Source organism: Oryzias melastigma, linkage group LG8 (assembly GCF_002922805.2).
Source record: "Oryzias melastigma strain HK-1 linkage group LG8, ASM292280v2, whole genome shotgun sequence".
Classification (NCBI taxonomy): Eukaryota; Metazoa; Chordata; class Actinopteri; order Beloniformes; family Adrianichthyidae; genus Oryzias; species Oryzias melastigma.
This window is the reverse complement of record NC_050519.1, coordinates 2,580,558-2,603,907: the sequence shown is the minus strand read 5'-3', so window position 1 is coordinate 2,603,907 and position 23,350 is coordinate 2,580,558. Positions and strand designations below refer to the sequence as shown.

Genomic DNA, 23,350 nt, shown 5'->3' with positions numbered 1-23,350 from the left:
CAATAACAATACATTTTATATCATTTTTTAGTGACTTCTACATTTGATTTAAACTTTTTTCCTCAACAGAACGACTAAAACAGCAGAACAACATACAGAAATAATGGTAAAAGTGATTAAATGTAGTTGAAATATACTAAAAAAAACAATTTAGATCCAAAACTCTGAGTTTAATAGCGTGGATGGATTTTACATTCAGTTATTGTTGACATATCTGTGCCGTTCTGCTGTTTCTGGAGGAATGAAACGTTAACACGTCACAATCAAGTTTAATCTCGGATATGTTCATACGCTGGATTCTCCTGGAGGAGGACGACAGCAGCAGCAAAAACAGGGTTGAAATGTTGACGAAGGAAACAACTTTAAGGGCTTAGAGACAGAATCCTTCGACTCTGTGGTTGAACTTCTACAACACTCCTGAAATGTTTCACACTTCCACCAGCGGGTGACGGAAACTGTAAACACTTTTCAAGCTGATCTGATGGTTTTAACAAACTCCGCCTTCAACCGGAACAGACGTCCACAAACCAACGTCAGATCCTTCCCTCCTTTCTGTGATTGTCCGCCACAGAGCAGCGATGGCCGCCGGTCACGCCTACATTTTCTGCATAGGTCACTTGTCAGGTACAGCAGACGGTCACACTGCATGCTGAGCACAAAGATCAGGAAGGCTTTACTAGAGGTGAGGTAATTACTCTAAGGCATGTTTGCTCCGTCTTCTTCATATTTTGGCATCGTTAATATCAACAGAATACGCAGCGTACACCAAACTCAATACAAATACTTCTGACGTCACATATTTGCACTTTACTTTAGATGTTTTGATGCTGATAAAAAAAGTTACCAACTTGCAACACAATCATGCTTTTGGTCCCAAATGCTGATAAAACGCGAGCTGGGAGCGCGCTCAGAAGGCATCCTTGATGTTCTTGAGCTGCCGCACGGCCAGGTCCACCGGGAGGTCGAACCTCAGGTGGCTGATGCGGCCCAGGATGCGCAGGGCGCCTTCGAAGCCGGTCTGCGCCATGTAGCTCCAGGGCTGGTAGTGGGGGTGTATCAGCGTCCCGGACTTGCACAGCAGGTTGAGCCACGACACCAAGCGCTGCTCGTTCAGAGCCATGCACACCAGAGCTTTGAACTCGGAGTCCGGCCCTCGCTTGTAGCGTCCGTGTTCCTTCAGCACGGTGTGGACGGCCCACAGCAGAGACTGCTTCGGCGTGACGGTCACGGGGCCGGCGCCCACGTGCAGGCTGAAGGACTGAGAGAGCTGGCGGGCGGGCGACTCCACGAAGGCTTTACCGTTCTTGGAGTGGTAGTACTTCACGAAGAGCTCCCATGGGTGCATGCTGTGTGAGGTGGGCGTGTAAGGCAGGAGGCAGGAGATGGGCGCCAGCACCAGGCTCACAGCCTGAGAGGGCGAGAAGAGGCCGTGGGCCAGCAGGTCCTTCAGCGCCATGGCCAGCTCCTTCCTGACGGCGGAAGTCAGCTCGTCTCGAGCTCCCAGCGAGCTGCTGCTGCTGGTGTAGCTGACCACGTGCTCAACAGATGGATGTCTGCGGGAGCCCAACACTCGCACCTTCTCTGCGGCCGCCTCCAGGCGCTGCAGCAGGGGGCCGTAGTCCCGCCCCCCTGACTCTTGGCTCCACATGTTCGGCGGGACGTGGCCGCTCGCACAGCCGAACTGACTGGCGGCGAAGATCTGCAGCACGGCGAGCGCCCTCTGGATGAGCTGCAGGCCGCTCTCCCGCATCCTGTCCGCCTGCTCCGGATCCACTGAGGAGGAAAACCAGCCAATCCTCACTGCCGTCCAGACGGTTTTCACTTGAACGGAAGATTCATGAAGTGACTCACCTTTCTTCTTCCCTCCAGGAGCTCGTCCGTTTGTCCCGGTTGCCTGCGGCTGATGCCGGTGTGCACCGTCTGACAGGAGAGGGTTCCCCACTTCATCTTAGGAGGAAACAGGTAAACCCATGGATGACAAATGAAATACTAAACCCACCAACAACCATACAAAGCTCCTCCAAACCCTGGATGAAGTTGATGAACATCTCCAGGTCTCTGATCTGGGTTTTCAGCTGCTCCACCAGCTGCTCCTTGACTCTGGCCGGGTTCACAATCTGAGCGATGGCAGCGTCCACTCTCTGCCTCAGCTCCTCAGGCGACAGGTTCCCGATGTCCTCGTTCAGATTGACATCCAGCTTCTTGATCAGCTCATCGATAATTACCTACCAGACATAATTTCAACTAGAAGTTAAAGAAATGATCACCTTATCATCCAGAAGTCTTTAAATTATGATTATGCAGTCTGTAGCAAAAAAACCCAAAAAACAGTTCTGCAGAGTGAAGGAAGTTTGTAAGAAATTTGCCTAATTTTTAATCTAAAAAGAAGAAAAAAAAAAGAAATTCGCCTCTGAGTTGTGGGCAGAACTGTTGTCACAGAGCAACCCCACCCCCCCTTCCCATTGTTGAGAGCTCAGAGCTTGTACACTCATTTTTAGACAACTTTTTTGTCAATTGCTTCTGAGTCAAGACAATTTGGATTAAGAAATACTCAAAAATGCAATTTTGAGCTCGATTTTCTTGATACATGTCCTCCTTTATTAGAATAATGCCACAGGAACATGTTAAAAACACTAAAAACTAGAGCTGGGTATCATCAATAGTTTTCAGAATCGATTTCAGATTTTTTTTTTTATTGTTTTGAATACTCAATTCAACTATATTTTATGTTTACACATTTAGACACATTTGTTTAGAAATGCATTTCTAATCTACATATGTTTATTTATATTTATTGGTGAAATTATAATGAGATTATTAAACCATGGATTCTCAAACTGAGATGCTCCAACAATTGTTCTGCTTCTCCTGGAGGGCGTTTCAGTTTGGCCACTAGGTGGCGATTGTGCTATAGCATTACATCTTTCATAGAAGAAGAAAGTGTGAGAAAAAAAAGTGTTTTAGGCCACAAATGGTTACTTAAAAATATATTTCTTTAAAAGAGTTTGGAAAATTCATACCTGTGAGTTTATAAAGATGTTCATTTAGTTTAGGTCAATCGAGCGTTCGTATGGAAAATCCCATTGTATGTTAGCATCAAGCTAGCAGACTTTAGCATTATGCGTAAAGATTGATCTCTACTTTTATGGATCGATTATTGATCTATTAAGCTTAGCTTAATACAGATCGATTTTTATCAACACAGTCCTACCAAAAACATTATTTTTAATCAGAATCTCACTGAGTTCAGAGTGATTCCTTATTTGTTTGACGCTTGGGGGGAGTAAAAACATTATTAAACATTACCCTGATTAGAAATGGTGTTTTTTACATGTCCTTGTGGCATTTTTTCTGATGATAGAGGACATATGTTAAGAAATTTAAACTCAAAATTGCATTTTTGGGTCTCTTTAATCAAATTGTTATAAATCAGGAGCAGAAGAAAAAAAAGACTTTTGAAAAAGCTTGTAGTTATTATGTACAAACTATAGTCAATAGGCCACAAACTCCCTGCTCTATTTTAATACATCCAATTTAAAAAAAAAAAATAGATCCATTTATGTCTGTTTTTTCCTCGTCTGAGCTGGAATCTGGATCAAAACTGTAAGACTGGAAAGTTCTGATATCGCTCGCCATTTTTGTTGCACCACTACTGTAAGGTTGAGGCTGTAAGTTAGCGGGAGAAAGTATAAACAGAGGGATGATGGGAAATGGGGGCAGGCTTACTCCACACCAACAGTCTCACCTACAATTCCAAGGCAAATTTCTAATAAACTAAAGATCCTCCAAAGATCCTGGTTCTTATCAGGTTAGATTCTTCACATTTCACCATGACGATACTGATTTTAGCGCGATTCATGTGGACACAAACTCCAGGTCTTCTGTGAGGATCCAGTGAATGTGTCTGATTATAACCACACAGGTGAGAGCGGCTTCCCGGATCAGCCCCTCCTGATGGTCCTGAACTTCCTTGAATGCAGCCTTTAGTTATGCAAACCAGCAAGTTCCACAGGGTGCAGAGAAAAGTCAACAAGCCTCTGTTGTTCGTAAGCAAACAAACTTTTGGTTGGAGAAGATGTGGATGGAAAAAGCAGAAAAGCAGATGTTGCTATATATCTAGTTCATAAAAAGTTACGATTTTAAAGTTTTAAACATTTCATTTTAGAGCGGTCAGTAAATGTTTATCCAGTTCAGCGATCTGTTTGGATTTTGGCCCTTTGTGAGTTTGACATGCCTGTTTTAAGGTTTAATGAGTCGAATAACAAATTCAATAAAACTAGGATCAGATGATCAAATAAAATCCAGTTTCATAGCAAAAAGAACAAACTTTAAATCCTAAATTTAGATATAATTCAGTTTTTATGGAACTGAAATTGAACCTTAAAAGCTTTTCTAAAAATTAAAATGTAAAGATAAACTGTTTAAAACAGTAACTTAAGGTCCCATAAGCTTTTTTAAAATAATACAATAGCACAGATTTAACCTTTTTTCTGTAAGAGAAAATATGACTGAAAAATCCCATGAAGTTTGAGGAAACTACATTTACAATCCCGTAAATGTTTATTTTTGGCTCCACATCTTTACCATCTGGAAAAGTCTGTTCTTTGTTTGAGCAAACATTAACATTCCTTTCCATCAAGATCCTCGTCATGAAGTCAGTTTAATTCAAACAGAACTACTTCCTTCTGAAAATGTGAGAAGAGACTTCCTGTCACACCCACACACCCATGTCAAACACAACACTGTTAGCAAAACATCACCAAAATAGAAATATATCAGCTGGTTCCGACACCTGAAGGTTAACTTCTAACACAAATTGCTGCTAAAATAACAAGAGAATTGATTAAGAGAAAGGTTTTGTCATAAATGTGTGCACCTTCTGCCTCTCCATGACGACAGACTGCGGCAGCGAGTCGTAGCTGCCCTCCTGATAGGCGAAGCGTTCCAGATCATCCAGCTGCGTCTTCAGCTGGAAAATGAGATCCTTTTGTTTTTCCCTCTGGGCCTCCAGACGCTCCCGCTTCTCCCTCTCAGTCTGGCGGGAAAACACACATAGGGTGGTGGTGGGGGGGGGGGTTATCAATACAGATGATTGAAACTAACACCATCAAAATCATGACTGACGTGGCCGTCGGGGAGTCACTCACCAGATCACCCTGCAAGTGCAGCATGTGACCAGAGAGAAACAAAAAGGAGCTTTTAGTGAACAAACAGACTGAAAATGAAGTTAGGAGAACGTCAGGAAGGTTTGAAGATCTGCTTAAGTCACATAGAAGAAACATTTTCCAAGATAAGAAAACTGAACAAAACGAGATTCATCCGCAGCATCTCCTGCTCCGAGTTTCTACTCAAACATGAACATTGTTTTCGTCTAACCCGACTTTAATGAGCATTGGTTTGTAATATATTTATATGATTTGGCCCTGAAGTCTGCAAACTATTTGCTTTTACTGTAATTTTATTCACTGTGGATCTGTGCAAAGAAGTGATTCAGCATCCCTTAGCAAAAAGTACAACAACAGACGTTATTTGATCTAATTTCAAAGCGTTCCTAGTCATCTTTTAATCAAAATTATGTAGTTTTAAACAAAATCTAAACATTTGTGTCATTTTTTAGGACATAGTTTCCGCACAGCAGCAATAACTTATCAGAAATCTGCCTTAGAGTTACAGACCACAAAGAGTAAAGCCCGCCTCTACTTCCCATCATCCATCTGTTTACACTCTCCCGCTAGCTTACAGCCCCTCACAACCCCCAGCCTGACGTAATTGGAGCTACAATAATCTATTTGTCTACAAATTGATTTGTCTACATCACAAATACAAAGTTTTTCAAACTGGATTTTTTCATCTGCTCCTGATTCACAGTGATTTGAGTAAAGAAATACTCCGAAATCGAATTTTAATCTTAATTTCCTAAGTGTATGTCATTCACTATTTAGAAAAATGACACAAGAACATCTTAAAAACACAATTTTTTTTTATCATAGTGCGTCTTTAAGTTGAGTATAAATGTAAGCATAGCAAATATATTAGTATAAAATCAATGCACATGTAGTGTAGGAATTGTTATATTTTACATTTACAACATATAAAAATTAAACTTTAGAATACTTGTAGCCAATGGCGAAGCTAGAACCTTTTATATGGGGGGCTAGATAAAAAAATACACATTTCTAATAGTTTTATTATTATTATTTGTTTTGTTATATTAAAAGTTATTTTAGTTAAAGTGCTACAAATAGTGGTTAAAAACTTGAACTAGTTGTTTTTATTAATCTTTTTCCATTATAAAACTTGTATTTACTTAAAAATTGGAGGGTGTGGCAAAGCGTGTAGCCCCGCCCCTTTTTGTCGTATACTCAAATAGATTACTTTTGCCAACTCTTTTTGGAGATTCTGACGATTATTTTTTACACAAGTTCTGAGGGGGGAAAAAAGAATAAATAAAAATATTTTTTCCTTCCACAGAAGAAGAAAAGTTTAACCAGAAATCTCACCGAGTTCTCCAGCTGCTCTGCGTCCGACCTGCAGCCCACGACGTGCGGGCAGCCCCTGAAGGCGAACTCCTCCAGCTCGGCCAGCATCCTCTCCTTCTCCTCGCTCTGCGCGTGCACGATCTGCTTCAGCCGGAACTGGACCTGCGCGAAGTGCGAGGTGAGCGCGAGGAGGGACGAGTTCAGCAGCTCCTGCTCGTCCTCCAGCTTCCTCAGCCGCGCGGTCATCTCCTCCTCGCTAGCCGAGGCTCTGAGCTTCGGCCGGCCGCTGGCCCCGCTCTCGTCCTCGGGGCTGGCCACGGCTCCCACCGGTGCCCATCGCTCCCCCGCGTTGGCGAAAACGGCCTCGCTGTCGGACGCTGACAGCTCCTCCGTGGACATTCTGGACGAAGGGCTTCGCGCAGATTCGTTATCGGTTGTCGGTAGATCGGGAGCAGCGATCTCCAGAGGGAGGGTTTCCTAAAGTTGCGCAGGTAACAGCGGGGATAATCGCCCGGGGAACAGGTGCATCGCCATTTTGGGAAAACGATGATACGTCACAGCGTCAGAAAGTAAACTACGGAAGTGACGCGAGTTTGCCTTCAGAATAAAAGCTGTAACTTCATTGATTGTGTAAAGATGTAACATTTTTTTCATAAATACAACCAATACCACAACCCTAATTTGTCTTGTTTGGTTACCCCGAAAAATCTTATCTGTTAGACCACTGACTGTATATGAAAACTGGACTGGGTGACCCCCATTGACTGTATAAGAAAGAACATTTTTTTAGAAAGAATATATTTTTTACAGTCACTGGTGACCCCGGTGTTCCAAACAGGAAGTACACACTGGCTCCACTTCTGTAGAGAAATGAACGGCTATTATTTTGTCAGAATAAAAATTCATGCTCTGAAACCTTGAAATATTGTTTCTGTTGTGAAAGTTTTACAACTTATAAACTGACAAATCAGATGCCTTTATAAAAGTAGGTGGTGCCAATGGTGATGAGAATGATTACCATAGAAACGCTGACTCAGACTAACACGGACCAATCACTGCATACAGGCGTTGTCAGGATCCATATTGCACAAAAAAGGCAATTACTTGATTTTTTTTTTTTTTTAGATTTATAAACGTGCAATAATTTAATGTGTCAGAGAACTGGACAGAGTATGACGTCACCCATAGGAAATGGCTTTTTTATGGTTCCAACAAAATAAAGTCAATTCAGTATCCATTTTATAGCAATATGAACACCGCCATGTTGGAGCCAGAGGTCGTCAGTAAGCAGTGATTGAAATCTGAGTCGTCTGAGTCAATATTTCTATGGCAACCAATCTCGCCAATCAGGAGTGAGCTTGTTGTAACTTCACACCCCTACCCCTAAAAGCGGGCTTCACGAAATCTGTCAAAAGTTTTAAACGTTGAATGTGGAGGGCTAACAGGCACCACCCACTTTCATTGAGGCATCTGATTGGCCAGTTTATAACTTGATTAACTTGTACTGCAGAAAAAAAACACAATGAAAGAAAAAATAGGATTAACAATTGTCCGGAAAATTTTATTTCTCAGTAGAAGTCTATGGGATTTTGGCTCAATGAAGCCAGTGGGCACTTCCTGTTTGGAGTTCCAGGGGGCAGAGGTCACTCAATCCAGTTCTTATGGTTCCATTACAAACGCAGTAGGGTGTATCTAATATAGGGTACATACATGCTAATACTTTTTCTTTTTCAAAAACATAGTTACTAAATGGAAGTCATTTGGTTGGAGCCAGAAGTAAGCTAATTTCTGTCAGTGATGTCACACTTGCTTTGTCCAGTTCTCATGTACAGTCAATGATGTCAGAGTACGTCTCCCTTCACTCTGCTGCTTCCTGTAGGGGTCGCCACAGCAACTAATCCTGTGTTTCATAAACCAGGATTATGCCCCACTGTGGTTTCACTCCTATGTGTTGATGAACTCGCAAAATAATTTATAGTTGCTGTTTTAAAATAACTTTTGTCTCTAAAAATGAGAATGAAGTTCCATAGCTTTGAACCATCTCTCTTTACTCTCTATTCCCTTGGGCTTTGATTCACTTATTGTTGAAAATACTGAGGGAATTAAATTTTTCTGGATTTTAGTTTCAGTCTTCTGTGTGTCTGCTCTGCTGAACCTCTACAAAGACAGGAGGATCTTCAAACCATCACACATCATACCCCCTGCCGTGCAACCCTAAAGAGGTCTCCATTTTCCATTTGAGAGATGACTTCAGTTTGCTTTTACAAAACTTAAGCAGCTTTCCGGATCTGAAAAGAACTTTACACTTCTGCAAACCTAAAAAATTATATACATTGACATGAAAAGCAATGAATGGAAATCCTGAATCCAGGCTTTTAATCTTTTTATAGTAATTTTTTGGTCAAAATTGAAACTTTTTTTTCTAAATTATTTGCAGAACAATAATACTACTTAATATATTTACGAACATTTATAAATAGATATGACTGGCTGGTAACATTGGAATTTCTTTGAGAACAACATTTTTATGTTTGACATAAAAATTGGACGAGTCATCTTTTCTTTTTACTTTTATTTGCATTGGTTTAATGGAAAATGTCAACAGCATTCGGGTTCATTACAGATAACAGAGCGACATACATTAAACCCTTAATTTTACCAACATTTAAGATCAATTTGAAGATGAGTTTAGGCACTCAGTACAAGTTTCCAAATGAAATCACAAAGACACAGATGTGAGCCATGATTCAGTGGAGACTTTTACTCATTTTGACTTAAAAGAACTGCTTATGAACCCTGAGTAATAACGTCTTTAGCCATTTTCTTTCATGTAAACTTGCATTTCCTTAAGCGCTTTTCTGTTTGTCAGTGTTTTGGTTACCGTTTACCACAATTTTCACCTAATAGAAAAACAAAAATTGTATGTAAACTTTTTTTTAGTGGGTAGAGATAACTGACACTGCTGATTTTCACACTATTATGGCTTTCCTCTTGTTGGAGAAGAACGTGTGCCAGTTGAGCCAGTGCAGCCCGGGTTTCTTGATGCAGGAGCCGCCACGTGAGCATCTGTAGCCATCAGGACAGCAGTGCTTCATGTCTCTGCAGCACATGGCCTGCAAAGAAGAGAACACGGCGTTCTGTGAGCGTTTGGTTCTCCTGTTTTCATTGAAATGTCTGGATTTTTTTCCCCACAACATTCTTATTAAATGTTGAACTATAACAACAAAGCAAATTCAATACTATTATTTACATTTTCCTTGTGAAGATAAGAGGCTGAATTGCATGACTTTTTGCTATAAACCACAACACACACAAAAACATTAAGCAAACATAAAAACTTGAGAATGAAAAGAGTTTCTCTTATCTAATATCTGATACTGTCACAGCAATACTTCAAAAATCTTGTAATCTGAAGTCGTAAAATTCTAAGCATTTCAAATCAAAAATCTGTTGGATCATCTGTTCGGTCTCAATTTTTAATATAATTGATAAAATGTCCCCAAATTTCCTCAAAGAGGTTTTGTAGACTGAATATCTATTACTCTTTCTAATTGAAGGCAATAACATTTGTTTAATCGACTGGTTTATTGGTTAACAAACCACTGAATACATAGCCAATAGGAAAAAGGTAGGACTCATTGTGAGTTGTTTTGAGATTATTTTTCTAAAGTAATTTTTACTACTTCAAAAAGTGTTTGGTGACACTCCTAAATACAATGTTTAATCTGGCTTTTAATCCACATTTTACACAAACATCTGCTACGTTCTTATTGTAATTATTTAGTTGCACTGGTGTAGTAAATAGACGCATTTTAAGAACCATTTACATTGTAGTTTTCTCGATCGACTCTTAATAGACATAGTGTGAATCTTAGCACATGACCTTGACTTCTGGATTATTTTTACTATATAAAGAAAAATGTCATTTTAAGAGGTTACATTTCTAAAAACTGACTTAGATTAAAACGATTTTTGCATTGAAACTAATAAAGTTGAGCTTCTTTTAAGCAAAATATGTGTAAATAAAAAATCATGCAATTTCTCTAAATTATCGACTGAGTTTCTATAAAAATGTTTTTATTTTATTGACAAATTGTGTATTTTTATTCTTTCCAAACTCAGCTCTTGAGGAATCCTCTTACATTAGGGGACAAACAGCACCCCCAGGTGGTGTGGGACGTCCTGCAGCAGGTCTCATCCACGTTGCAACTATAGACGTCGTCGCAGCGGTTCAGTATGGGCTTCACCGGGCCGCGCTGGGACTGGTCGACAGGTAGAAACACGGGTGTCAGGGGGACGGTCTCCAGCTCCAAGGCGAGGAGCTTATGGCAGGACCTGGAGGTGAGGTCGCAGGTGTAGCCCTCGGGGCAGCAGTGCTCCTTATCGCCACAGCACACAGCCTGGACACAAACAAGGACATGAACATACCTTTTGAGGCTAATTCCTCATTTTATTTACACTTCTAAACTCAACATGTGCTCACATTTGACAGCGGGCAGCAGCCCCACTCTCCCGTGAACAGCCTGCAGCAGGACATGTGTGCGGGACACTGATGCACAGCGCCGCACTGCACAAAGCTGGAATCGGCCTGAATGCTGACGGTGGCTGGGATCTTGGTGTACCATGGGATCTCCACTTCTCCCTTAACACACGAGGTGCTTTCCTCTTTGCACTTGTAGTCGGTGGGACAGCAGTGCTCCCCGTCAGTGCAGCACACCGCCTGCAGGGAAGTGAAAGAGGAAGCATTACTTTCCCATTCTTCATCCTGCCTTCACTTCTGCTTTCATCTGAGGTAAAAACTGAACTTAGTCATGGAAAGAGCAGCACTTAAAACAGAAATGGGAGTCGAGATACCAAAAGAGAGCATGCAAAGTAGGGAAACAACGTTTCCCTGTTAAGTTTGGGTTTGATCTGGTGACCAGTGGTTTGTGGAGGGGGTTTTTACTGTTCAACAGGTGAGGAGGATATGAGCTACCGGCTGTTTGAACTGGTAGAGCCACTTTTCAAAAAGAAACTGAGTTATGTCCAAAAGTGTCAAAATGTTAGGAATGTCAGATACAAAACATGATGGATTGTGGAGCACTTTTCAATGTCAAGATGTCTGCAGCAAAGCAGAAGTTACTCATCTTTGAGGTTGAAACGTATGAGCACATCCCTAAGACGGTTGGCCTTACCTGTTTTATTATTACTTTATTTCCTTTGTTTTAGTTTTTCACCCAAAACTCCAGAAATTGTTGTTGGAGTTCATAGTCTTTTTATATCACAATATAAATTATTTCATATCAGAATAATGATAAAATCACGATATACCAGTATATTTTCAGTCATTCTCTAAAAAAAAAAAATGATCAAAAATGTCATTATTTACTTCTCCCTGACATTATTTTTCCAAGTAACATGTAACTGAACTGTCACTCACGAGAAAAGTTTTTCTAAAGTTCACAACACCTTCAAGTTTCTCAGTAGGAAAACCTATGTTTGCACTAAAGTTCAGCAGTAAAAACAAACAAGTAAAAATGATAGATGATAAATGGCACAATAGACACCTTTCTATCGCCCACATGATATGTATCATCATGTCGCCTCTGGGCTTCTCAGAGATCCAGGTAAAGTTCACCTTTTCCAATGCAGATGAAATGGAACGCATCCAGATATCTGCAGGCACACTATAGAATTTGAATGATTCATTGTTACAGGACTTACTTTACAATTGGACTGGATTTGAATGATGACAGTGGCTGCATGGACTTAAGGTAATAAAATACGATCTTTTAAAAGATAAATGCTGATAAATGTAGAATGTTTTAAATTCCAAAGTGTTGTGCCTTTAATCTCTTTAATGGTTCTGTGGAGGGTTGTAGAGAGGAGCGGCTCTTCAGGCCACCTCAGGAAAATGGACCGTACCATTGCTGCGTATGCTCTTAGTGTATCATGAAGTATTTCTAAAGATAATGTAAGTTGCACACACTTTGCTGCCCTTATGCCACACTATAGTCATTCGTAAGGTGCGAGTACTGGCTCCTTACCGACCTTGTGTAAATGCACGGGGTGTGCACGTAGGATGTCGCCACAAGCTACACCCTGACTGGTCTAATTTCCTCATTTCTAACAGTCAGGCTGCACGCAAGGAGTGCACACTTACTACGTGAACAGCACTAACAGGCTCGTTGCTCAGTGTGCAGGATTTTGAGAAGGTTAAAAAGCAATAAATCTGTATGACACACCTGTGTGTCACCTACTTCATCTGTACGACCTGCAGCATGCCCGTAGAGAAACGTGCATGAACATTTGTACCCTACAGGCTTACTGAATAGTACACAATCTTAATATTTCATAAAGGACACACGTTTTTCACCTGCAGACAACCCATATCCACCTGTTAGGGCAGTTGTGAGTAAGACATAAAGCTTGACTTGCAGTGTTTTTACAGCATCATTAGCTCCATAACGTGGGAATACCATTATGTCTCTCTGTATGTCTTTTAGGGGTGTAACGTCTCCTTTTAACAACAGTTGATCATATTGTAATTGGTGAGTTCTGATTCAATTTTTAGTCAATATTGGCTAATTTAGAATGATTTGATTTGATTCACTGACCTAAAATTAATCAAGGACATCTTTAGACAAAACTTCAACCAGTGTGACTCCATGTCTCAATATCAATGGTATTTTCTCATGTCAGTTATTGATTAATTTAATTTTGAAACAATTTTTAATGGTATTATTCAATTCTGCCTAAGACAGTTTTATCTGGTTGTAATAGAAATCGATTAAGTGATAAATCGATTAATCAACCCTAACGTCTTTGTTTCTAGAGACAAAAATTTAAAAAGTTGTAAGAAGTGAACAAATTCATGATAGGCAGGGCTTCATTGTCAGTTGTTGTTGATAAAATAATAACATTTTTTATTCTAAACTCTAAAATTAAATGTAAAACATTGAATTTAACCATACAGATGTTGATAGATGATCATAAGGTGTCAGTAGAGATGTGAGCTCACCTTTGGCAGTGGGCAGCACCCCCACTTCTGGAACTTCTGCATGAAGCAGCAGGTGGTTCCCTGAGGGCACTGGGTGTGGCTGTCGCACAAAATGTTTCCCTCTTCATCAGTTTTATCTTCCTCATCATCGAAATCCTTCTGTTCATCTCGCTCATCCACCTTGTTTTCCTCTTCGCCCGTCTCTTCAGTCTTCTCTTCAACCACCATTTCCATCAGCTGGCTCAGGGCGGAGGAAGTCCAGGTGAGTGCAGGCATCTTTTTACTCATTGGTACGGATCCTGAAGACTGCAAACAGCTCAAGGTGGCTAGGTCACAGGTGGTGCCGGAGGGGCAGCAGTGTTCATGGTCATCGCAGCACACCGCCTTTTGGACAAAGAAATACATTCATTCAACTCATCAGGAGAGAAGTGGTGATAATGTCATTGGATTTCAGTTATGTTTGTGGTTTAGGAAACTCCCTTATAATTGTGTAAGACAACTTTTACTTTAATACATCAAAATGTATGTGCAATACTGAATTAACTCTGAATGCATAAGCATCAGATAATTTGGATAAGAACGGTGTCACAGACTGATTGTCTATTTGATTATTCACCTCTGGAAGAGGACAGCAGGCCCAGGTGCCCTGTGTGGTTTTACAGCAGGTGGTTTGATCGGGACAGGAGGCGGAGCTGTCGCATGAAACATTCTGCATCTTCACGTTTTGCTTCAGATAGGAGGGGATCTTCTCCAGCATTGGGACAGAACCTTCACCACCATCACAGGACTGAGCTGCCAGGTTACAAGTCTTTCCTTTTGGACAACAGTGAATGAAGTCTTCACAGCAAACAGCCTGAAGATACAAGATAAAATATTAAATATGGACTACAAAGTCCATCTACTCATCCGTTTTCTCTACACTATCTGGGACCGGGTTGTAGGAGCAGACGACTAATTAAAGATGCACAGACTTCCCTCTCACTGTCCACGTCCTCCAGCTTGTTAAGGGCAACCCCGAGGCCTTCACAGGCTAGCTGAGAGACTTAGTCTCTCCAGTATGTCCTGGGTCTTCCCAGAGGTCTCTGCCCAGTGGGACATCATCAGGACCTCATTCTTTGGGTCATGGTCCACAGGTCATGACCATAGGTGAGTATTGGAACAAAGACCAAATGTCAAATTATGGGCTTTGCTTTCTTTCTCAGCTCTTTTTTCCACCACATTACAGTGGATGTTGCTCGAATCTACCCTTCTGTTTTGGGCTCAGATTTTCCTTTAAACATGAGAACTCAAGATCTTTGAACTGCTAAGACTTGATGAAAACCACACATGTACCTCTGGAAGAGGACAGCAGGCCCAGCCGCCCTCTGCGGTTTTACAGCAGGTGGTTTGATCTGGACAGGCTGCGGTGCTGTCGCATTGAACGTCCTGCATCTTGACAGACACCTTTGAGAACGAGGGGATCTTCTCCAGCATTGAGACAGAACCTTCACCACCATCACAGGACTGAGCTGCCAGGTTACAAGTCTTTCCTTTTGGACAGCAGTGAATGAAGTCTTCACAGCAAACAGCCTGGAGATACAAGAGGGAAGTACATTAGAGAAATGCACATTAAAGACTTCAAACTCCATCTATCCATCCATTTTGCTCTATTCATCAGGGACTGGAACGCAGGGGCAGCAGTCTAAATAAAGATGTCCAGACTTCACTCTCCCTGTCCACTTCTTTTAACCCCTGTGGGGAGACCCCGAGGCATTCCCAGACCAGTCCGGGGAGGACCTGTATGTCCTCAGGGTGTCCACCAAGCGGGATATGCCCAGAACACCTCCCAAGGGAGGGGCCCCAGAGGCATCCGGACCAGATGCCCAAAACACCTCAACTCTTCCCTTTGGATGTGGAGGAGGAGCGTTCTACTCTGAGCTTTCTGCAAGAGTATCCAGTCATCCTTTAGAAGAAGCTCAGTTCGACCGCTTGCTTTTGGGACCTCATTCTGTATGTTATGGTCCACAGGTCATGACCATAGGTGAGTATTGGAACAAAGACCAAATGTCAAATTATGGGCTTTGCTTCCTTTTTTAGCTCTTTTTTCCACCACATTACAGTGGATGTCACTCAAATCTACCTGTCATTTTTACGCTCACATCTTCCCTCAAACACGAACAAGAACTCAAGATCTTTGAACTGCTAAGATTAGATGAAAACCACACATGTACCTCTGGAAGAGGACAGCAGGCCCAGCCGCCCTCTGCGGTTTTACAGCAGGTGGTTTGATCTGGACAGGCTGCGGTGTCGTCGCATTGAACGTCCTGCATCTTCACAGACACCTTTGAGAATGAGGGGATCTTCTCCAGCATTGGGACAGAACCTTCACCACCATCACAGGACTGAGCTGCCAGGTTACATGTCTTTCCTTTTGGACAGCAGTGAATGAAGTCTTCACAGCAGACAGCCTGAAGATACAAGAGGGAAGTACATTAGAGAAATACACATTAAAGACTTCTAACTCCATCTATCCATCCATTTTCCTCCACTCATCAGGGACTGGAACGCAGGGGCAGCAGTCTAAATAAAGATGTCCAGACTTCACTCTCCCTGTCCACTTCTTTTAACCTGTAGGGAGACCCCGAGGCATTTCCAGACCAGTCCTGGGAGGACCTGTATGTCCTCAGGGTGTCCACCAAGTGGGACATGCCCAGAACACCTCCCAAGGGGGGGTCCCAGAGGCATCTGGACCAGATGCCCAAAACACCCCAACTCTTCCCTTTGGATGTGGAGGAGCAGCGTTCTACTCTGAGCTTTCTCCAAGAGTATCCAGTCATCCTTTAGAAGAAGCTCAGTTCGACCGCTTGCTTTTGGGACCTCATTCTGTATGTCATGGTCCACAGGTCATGACCATAGGTGAGTATTGGAACAAAGACCAAATGTCAAATTATGGGCTTTGCTTTCTTTTTTAGCTCTTTTTTCAACACATTACAGTGAACGTCGCTCAAATCTACCTGTCATTTTTACACTCACATCTTCCCTCAAACACGAACAAGAACTTTGAACTGCTAAGATTAGATGAAAACCACACATGTACCTCTGGAAAAGGACAGCAGGCCCAGTCGCCCTCTGCGGTTTTACAGCAGGTGGTTTGATCTGGACAGGCTGCGGTGCCGTCGCATTGAACGTCCTGCATCTTCACCGACACCTTTGAGAAGGAGGGGATCTTCTCCAGCATTGGGACAGAACCTTCACCACCATCACAGGACTGAGCTGCCAGGTTACATGTCTTTCCTTTTGGACAGCAGTGAATGAAGTCTTCACAGCAAACAGCCTGAAGATACAAGATGAAATGACGTTAGAGAAATACACATTAAAAACTTCAAACTCCATCTATCCATCCCTTTTCCTCTACTCATCAGGGACTGGGTCTCAGGGGCAGCAGTCTAAATAAGAATGCCCAGACTTTCCTTTCCCCGACCACTTCTTCCAGTTCTATTGGGGGAAACCCGAAGCGTTTCCTGGCTAGCTGAGAGATTTAGTCTCTCCTGTTTGTCATGGTGTCCTGTAGAGGGTGCTCTGGTAGTATGGCGCCTGGGGAGCCTTACTGAGGGCTGTCTGGTCTCTATATGACTGGAGTAGGAGCTTGGTTTATATGTTCAGTAGTAAGTCAGACCTGTTTTTGGTACATTTTGGACTCCGGCAGGGCTGCCCTTTATAACCTGTTCTGTTCATAGTCTTTATGGACAGTTTCAGGGTGCAGCCAGTGGCCGCGGGATCTGGTTTGGAGACCACAGGATTTCCTCTCTATTCTTTGCAGATGATGTTGTTCTGTTGGCTTTATTGAAGTGAGACCTCCGGCATGTATTGGAGCAGTTTGCCGCCTAGTGGGAAGCGGCTGTGCTGAGGGTCAGCACCACCAAGTCTGAGGCTATGGTTCTGGACCGGAGAAAGGTTGTTTGTTCTCTCTCAGTGGTAGGAGTGCTCCTGCCTCACATAGAGGAGTCTAAATATCTTGGGGTCTTGTTCACAAGTAAAGGAAGATCGGAGTGTGAGATCGACAGACGGATTGGAGCGGCGTCCTTCATTTTGCGGTCTCTGCACCAGTCCGTTGTGGTGAAAAGAGAGCTGAGCCAGAAAGAAAGCTCTCAGTTTACTGGTCGATCTTCGTTCCAGTATTCATCCATGTTCGTGAGCTCTGGGTCATGACCAAAAGAACAAGATCCCTTCTACAAGTGGCTGAAATGAGTTTTCTCCGTAGGGTGGCTGGGCGCTCCCTTAGAGATAGGGTTAGAAGCTCGGTCACCCGGAGAGAGCTCGGAGAAGAGCCACTTCTCCACATTGAGAGAAGCCAGTTGAGATGTATGGGCATCTGGTCCTGATGCCTCCTGGACGCCTCCCTGGAGAGGTGTTCTGGGCATGTCTGACTGGGCAGAGACCCTGGGGAAGACCCAGGACACTCTGGAGAGCCTACTATGTCTCTCAGCTGGTCATACAGACCGTGGCCGGGGAGGGGGAAATCTGCGCATCTTTGCTTCGACTGCTGCCCCCACTACCCGGTCCTGGATGAGCGAAAGAGGATGGATGGATGTTTGTCCTGGGTTTCCACCCAGTGGGTTATGCCAAGAACATGTCACCAGGAAAGTGCCCCTAAGGCATCCGGACCAGATGCCCAAAACACCCCAACTGTTCCCTTTGGATGTGGAGGAGCAGTGTTCTACTCAGAGCTTTCTACAGGAGCATCCGATCACGGTGCAGAGGAAGCTCATTTTGACCGCTTGATTTTGTGCCCTCATTCTTTGAGTCATCATGACCAAGAGCTCATGACCATAGGTGAGCATTGGAAAAAAGACTGAATAATAAATTGTGGTCTTTCCTTTCTTTTTCAGCTCTTTTTTCTCCACATTACAGTAGACGTCACTTGAATCTACCTGTTTATTTCACACTCTGATCTTACCTCAATCATGAACAAGAACCCAAGATCTTTAAACTGCTAATATTAGATGAAAACCACACATGTACCTCTGGAAGAGGACAGCAGGCCCAGCCGCCCTCTGCAGTTTTACAGCAGGTGGTTTGATCTGGACAGGCTGCGGTGTCGTCGCATTGAACGTCCTGCATCTTCACAGACACATTTGAGAACGAGGGGATCTTCTCCAGCATTGGGACAGAACCTTCACCACCATCACAGGACTGAGCTGCCAGGTTACAAGTCTTTCCTTTTGGACAGCAGTGAATGAAGTCTTCACAGCAGACAGCCTGAAGATACAAGATGAAAGGACATTAGAAAAATACATAGTAACCCTTCCGCTCTCCTTAGTTTGTTTACATTAAAAGTGGGGTCATCTGGACCCCCCAAGACAGTGCGCTGAACTTTTTTTTTATCTTTGATTTTTGAGTTTCACTAATGTCCATGACAGACATAAAATCCTGTCCACCTTTGTCATGGAAGAAATCACATATCAATATGTGGTTGGAGTCATCTGGACCCCAAAGAGAGCGGAAGGGTTAGACTTCTAACTCCATCTATCCATCCATTTTCCTCTACTCAACAGGGACTGGAACGCAGGGGCACCAGTCTAAATAAAGATGTCCAGACTTCACTCTCCCTGTCCACTTCTTTTAACCTGTGGGGAGACCCCGAGGCATTCCCAGACCAGTCCGGAGATGACCTGTATGTCCTCAGGGTGTCCACCAAGTGGGATATGCCCAGAACGCCTCCCAAGGGGGGTGTCCCGGAGGCATACGGTCCAGATGCCCAAAACATCTCAACTGTTCCCTTTGGATGTGGAGGAGGAGCGTTCTACTCTGAGCTTTCTCCAAGAGTATCCAGTCATCCTTTAGAAGAAGCTCAGTTCGACCGCTTGCTTTTGGGACCTCATTCTTTATGTCATGGTCCACAGGTCATGACCATAGGTGAGTATTGGAACAAAGACCAAATGTCAAATTATGGGCTTTGCTTCCTTTTTTAGCTCTTTTTTCAACACACAGTGGACGTTGCTCGAATCTACCTGTCATTTTTACGCTCACATCTTCCCTCAAACACGAACAAGAACTCAAGATCTTTGAACTGCTAAGATTAGATGAAAACCACACATGTACCTCTGGAAGAGGACAGCAGGCCCAGCCGCCCTCTGCGGTTTTACAGCAGGTGGTTTGATCTGGACAGGCTGCGGTGTCGTCGCATTGAACGTCCTGCATCTTCACAGACACCTTTGAGAATGAGGGGATCTTCTCCAGCATTGAGACAGAACCTTCACCACCATCACAGGACTGAGCTGCCAGGTTACAAGTCTTTCCTTTTGGACAACAGTGAATGAAGTCTTCACAGCAAACAGCCTGGAGATACAAGATGAAAGGACATTATAGAGAGTTACACGTTAAATATGCACTTCTACGGTAAGATGAAAACCACACATGTACCTCTGGAAGAGGACAGCAGGCCCATTCGCCCTGTTCGGTTTTACAGCAGGTGGTTTGATCGGGACAGGAGGTGGTTTCATTGCAGGGAACGTCCTTGGCTTCAAATATAAGAAAACAAAATGTATGCATGAATGACTTTGATCTTTATGCACGCTTGAAAGACAAAAGCTCATAGACTTGTAGACTAAAAACTGTAAAGATTTTTATTTGGTCTTTTAACTAGTTCAATCAAACATAAAGGATTCTGAGGTGCTGATAACTATCTGTTTTTTTTCCCGTTTGTGGCGTTCCAACAGCAAAGAATGAAAACAAGCAGGAAAACAGGGCAGTTTGACAGCTTTTATGTTGGATACATTTCATCTGCAGATGGATTAGTTAATTATTCAACCTTAGCTTTTGATAATAATATCAAGTGTTTCAGTGACATTCAGTTTGTGGACCTTCCAAAATATGAGCTAGCAGGTTAGTTCTTTAAATGTTATTGAATTTTATTGAATGGCACAGTTAGAATAATGCTTCATCTTATTTATATTTTCCATGCTTTTGTCTCTGGATCTTTGGAAACTGTTGCAAACTTACCTGAAGCTTCCCCGGCAACAGATGACACAGGGGATTCTTCCTGAATAGGAGGAACTGGATTGGCTGTGGTGACATCAGGAGAGTTTTTGGTTTCATTGGCTTCAACTACTGAAGCAGTTACTTCCTTACCTTCTGAAAGGACAGTCAGAGGTGGTTTTAGGCAATGATTACCAAGAATGAGGATGTTTTTTTTTTTAAATTCACTGAGAAGTAAACTAGCCTTTCTGGTTCTCCCAGTCGGCCCTGGTTCTGGCAGGGAACTTGGCCCACATCGGCAGGGCTTTCTCAGCAGAAGACAAACATTTCATGTGCTCGACGTCGCACGTTGTTTCCTCGGGGCAGCAGTGAATTTTATCATCACAGCACACAGCCTGTTGAAATAAACAGTGAGCCTCACCAGAAGCAGCTTCAAGTATATCATTTCACTTTATTGTTACATTGTTACAAATGTGTCCTCCTCTACCTTTGGCATGGGACAGCACGCCCACTTCCCTTCCGGGGTTTCGCAGCAGGTAGTTTCCTCTGGACACTCTGACACGCCGTCTTTGCACAGAACCGTTGTGATGCTCTCTGTTCCAACATAGAGAAACTTTCAGAAGCTAAAAAAGGTTTAGGTGAAAGCAGTTCATATGGAAATGGTTGAACCTTTTTTGACGCAGGAGCGGCTGTCCAGGCTGCACTGGTGTCCTTCAGGACAGCAGTGTTTGCCATCGGGGCAGGAGACTCCCTGTTAGAGGTCAAGAAAAAATGGCATTGTATAAACATCCTCATTGGTTTCTTTTCCAAAAACAAAAGTTGCTGCTGTTTTTAGTCCAAACCTCTACTTCATGACCTTCACGCAAAGTGAAAGTACAAAGAAAACAAGAAGCAGAAACTTTGGTCAAAGGAAGTGAAAACTGTTTTTTTTGTTTAAAGTCTAGATTAACCTTTAAGCTTTTAATCCCCTCTGCTTTAGATTTTTGCGAGAAAGAACTGCAATGCTATCCTGGTTTTACTTTTAAATGTTTTTTCTTAAAGTTTTACTGTTGATTTAAGTTCTGAACATTTAGATGAAGTAGAAAGAGACAGATTAGCTTTATAAAAATTAATATTGGGGCTGAATTATTTTAATACTTTAAAAATGTACCATTCTTTGGGGAAAAACTGGAGGATTATCATCTGTGCTGTGCAGGATTTTTACCTTCACAGTGAAGCTTTTACATTGTTAAATGCAGGAAGTTCAGTCTAAACGTTTGGTTCATGAACAATAAAAGACCCGTCTGCCCATCCTGCTTTTTGTGCTCATTAGATTACCTGAGCTAAAGGACAGCAGCCGTAGCGGGTCAGCGCTTTCAGGCAGGAGAACTCAGCCGGGCATCTGGACTGATCGGGACAGATGTTATCCTCATCCTCACCCATGTATGAGCGGATCATCCTGAAAGACTGTATGGACACAGAGTTGAGGCTAGCAGCGGGAACACCAGAAAATACATGTGAAGAGTGTTTCTGTTACTTTGGTGGCCGTTGGCAGACCCGCCGAGACTCTTTCCACCCAGCGCAGGGACATGGTGGCGTTGCCGCAGCTGGATGTCGTCATATCACAGACCGTATGTTTAGGGCAGCAGTGGATATGATCCCCACAGCATTCACCCTAAGCGGACAGAAGGAGTAGAAAAACTTTGACTACCAAACTTTTGGACGGTCTATCACCCAGACTGAATGAGGCCACCGCTTTTATCTGGTTTGCTTAGTAGTAAAAGCTCCACTCGGGATGAATAGCACTACTGTAGATCCTCCTTAAATTTAGAGTACGAACGTCTATCTTGTGTGTCTATTTAAATGTAATTTGACAAAAGAATAGCTATTGCATTCAAGCTAAAGCAGTAATAAATGGATTGTGATGAAAATGTGAGGCAGACATGAATGTTATGCCAAATTAATATTTACTTTGTAGGTTTAAGTGATTTAAAAGGGTGTGTCTATCAAAAAGCTAAAACCAAATACATTTTTGTAAACTGTATTCAAATAAAACAGTCTAAAAAGAAGTCACTGAATGTAATCTATATAACTTTATACAATCTAATAAAAAAGTTAGTTAATAACTAGTATAGTTATAAACTAAATAGTTAATAACCATTTTCTCCTCTATAACAGCATTATAGCAAAGGAAAAAAATGAAAATGATCAAGAAGAGGTGTTGAAAAAGATCGTGTACCTCATCGAACGGGCAGCAGTCGTAGCCATTAGTCGGGCTTTTGCAGCAAGTTTGACCCTCTTCACACTTCCCACCGTTTGGACACATGTCAGCAGCCGCCAGGGCCAGGGAGACCCAGCAGATCACAACCCACTTCTGCATCTGCACAAACGGAAAATGAAAGAGACACCTGAAACATGGAGAATTACTCTCTTTTTCTCATTAAATGCAACTGAAACACACTATTTTATGTATAAAAAAAAAAGTATAAAAATATTTGCATCAGTTTTGTTTCATACTTTTGCTTTTTTTTTCTGAAAAAAACTTAAACGTTTACAAAAAGACAGATACTTAAATAATATCCTGTTGATTTCCTCTTTTTCTATCTTCTGCTTTTTTACACTTCATTGCAGTTAATATGCAAAACATGTCAGAAATTCTCAAAAAAAAATTAATGCAGAAAAACTTTATCCATTGCACTTAAGAAGATGGGTGCACTTTAAAATGCTTTAATAACATTTATTATTCTATCATTTTTTCTCCATTCAAGTTGACCCCTTTAAAATAATGACATTAACATCCCAGCTGTGTCTTTTTCTTACCTTTAGGACACCCAGAAAGGCTGTTGTGATCTGTCAGCTGTTTCACGAGCATCTGACTATAATGAAACTCAAGACACAGACCTGAATCATCGTTGCCACGCCCCCCGAGGAGGAGGGAGTGGAGGCGGTCCCTTAA

At 42.4% G+C, this 23,350-nt stretch overlaps 2 protein-coding genes and 1 long non-coding RNA gene across 9 annotated transcripts; 1 reads left to right on the top strand and 2 right to left on the bottom strand.

Moving 5' to 3' along the window:
* Positions 1-253: 253 nt before the first annotated feature.
* rundc1 (RUN domain containing 1) lies at positions 254-7,047 on the bottom strand. 2 transcript variants are annotated; one of them, XM_024271491.2, is made up of 6 exons: positions 6,501-6,914; positions 5,148-5,156; positions 4,877-5,035; positions 2,027-2,225; positions 1,852-1,947; positions 254-1,773 (listed from the first exon to the last, which is right to left on the bottom strand). In XM_024271491.2, exons 1-6 carry the CDS (start codon positions 6,876-6,878, stop codon positions 908-910), a joined length of 1,707 nt encoding a protein of 568 aa, XP_024127259.1. In that variant the 5' UTR covers positions 6,879-6,914; the 3' UTR covers positions 254-907. The 2 variants fall into 2 exon arrangements, with proteins under 2 accessions (XP_024127259.1, XP_024127260.1); XM_024271492.2 differs by lacking the exon at positions 5,148-5,156 and having other exon boundaries at positions 6,501-7,047.
* On the top strand, positions 1,867-10,682 carry LOC112145969. Its single transcript, XR_002919167.2, has 3 exons — positions 1,867-1,962; positions 6,472-9,618; positions 10,602-10,682. It is a non-coding gene; the product is annotated as an uncharacterized LOC112145969 (long non-coding RNA).
* On the bottom strand, positions 9,035-23,303 carry grna (granulin a). Of its 6 annotated transcripts, none has more exons than XM_024271757.2 (19): positions 23,215-23,303; positions 22,634-22,774; positions 21,932-22,069; positions 21,733-21,861; positions 21,085-21,166; positions 20,903-21,009; positions 20,660-20,810; positions 20,440-20,571; positions 19,861-19,958; positions 19,540-19,776; positions 18,460-18,696; positions 16,535-16,771; positions 15,669-15,905; positions 14,791-15,027; positions 14,075-14,311; positions 13,480-13,842; positions 10,963-11,199; positions 10,622-10,879; positions 9,035-9,592 (listed from the first exon to the last, which is right to left on the bottom strand). In XM_024271757.2, the coding sequence occupies exons 2-19, from the start codon at positions 22,772-22,774 to the stop codon at positions 9,449-9,451; spliced, it is 3,402 nt and encodes a 1,133-aa protein (XP_024127525.1). In that variant the 5' UTR covers positions 23,215-23,303; the 3' UTR covers positions 9,035-9,448. The 6 variants fall into 6 exon arrangements, with proteins under 6 accessions (XP_024127525.1, XP_024127526.1, XP_036069009.1 ...); XM_024271758.2 differs by having other exon boundaries at positions 20,440-20,568; XM_036213116.1 differs by lacking the exon at positions 16,535-16,771.
* Positions 23,304-23,350: the final 47 nt, after the last annotated feature.

Bases quoted from the DNA above. Each gene is read 5' to 3' on its own strand.
- rundc1 (XM_024271491.2), bottom strand. From the start codon at position 6,878: ATGTCCACGGAGGAGCTGTCAGCGTCCGACAGCGAGGCCGTTTTCGCC. The intron at 2,226-4,876 runs GTGCACACATTT...TATGTCTGGTAG, and splicing joins TCGTCATGGAGAGGCAGAAG to GTAATTATCGATGAGCTGAT. The intron at 1,948-2,026 runs GTTTGGAGGAGC...TTTCCTCCTAAG, and splicing joins GTTCATCAACTTCATCCAGG to ATGAAGTGGGGAACCCTCTC.
- grna (XM_024271757.2), bottom strand. From the start codon at position 22,774: ATGCAGAAGTGGGTTGTGATCTGCTGGGTCTCCCTGGCCCTGGCGGCT. The intron at 13,843-14,074 runs GTGAATAATCAA...TTTGTCCAAAAG, and splicing joins CCTGCTGTCCTCTTCCAGAG to GCGGTGTGCTGCGATGACCA. The intron at 9,593-10,621 runs GTAAGAGGATTC...TCTTCTTTGCAG, and splicing joins GGTGCTGTTTGTCCCCTAAT to GCCATGTGCTGCAGAGACAT.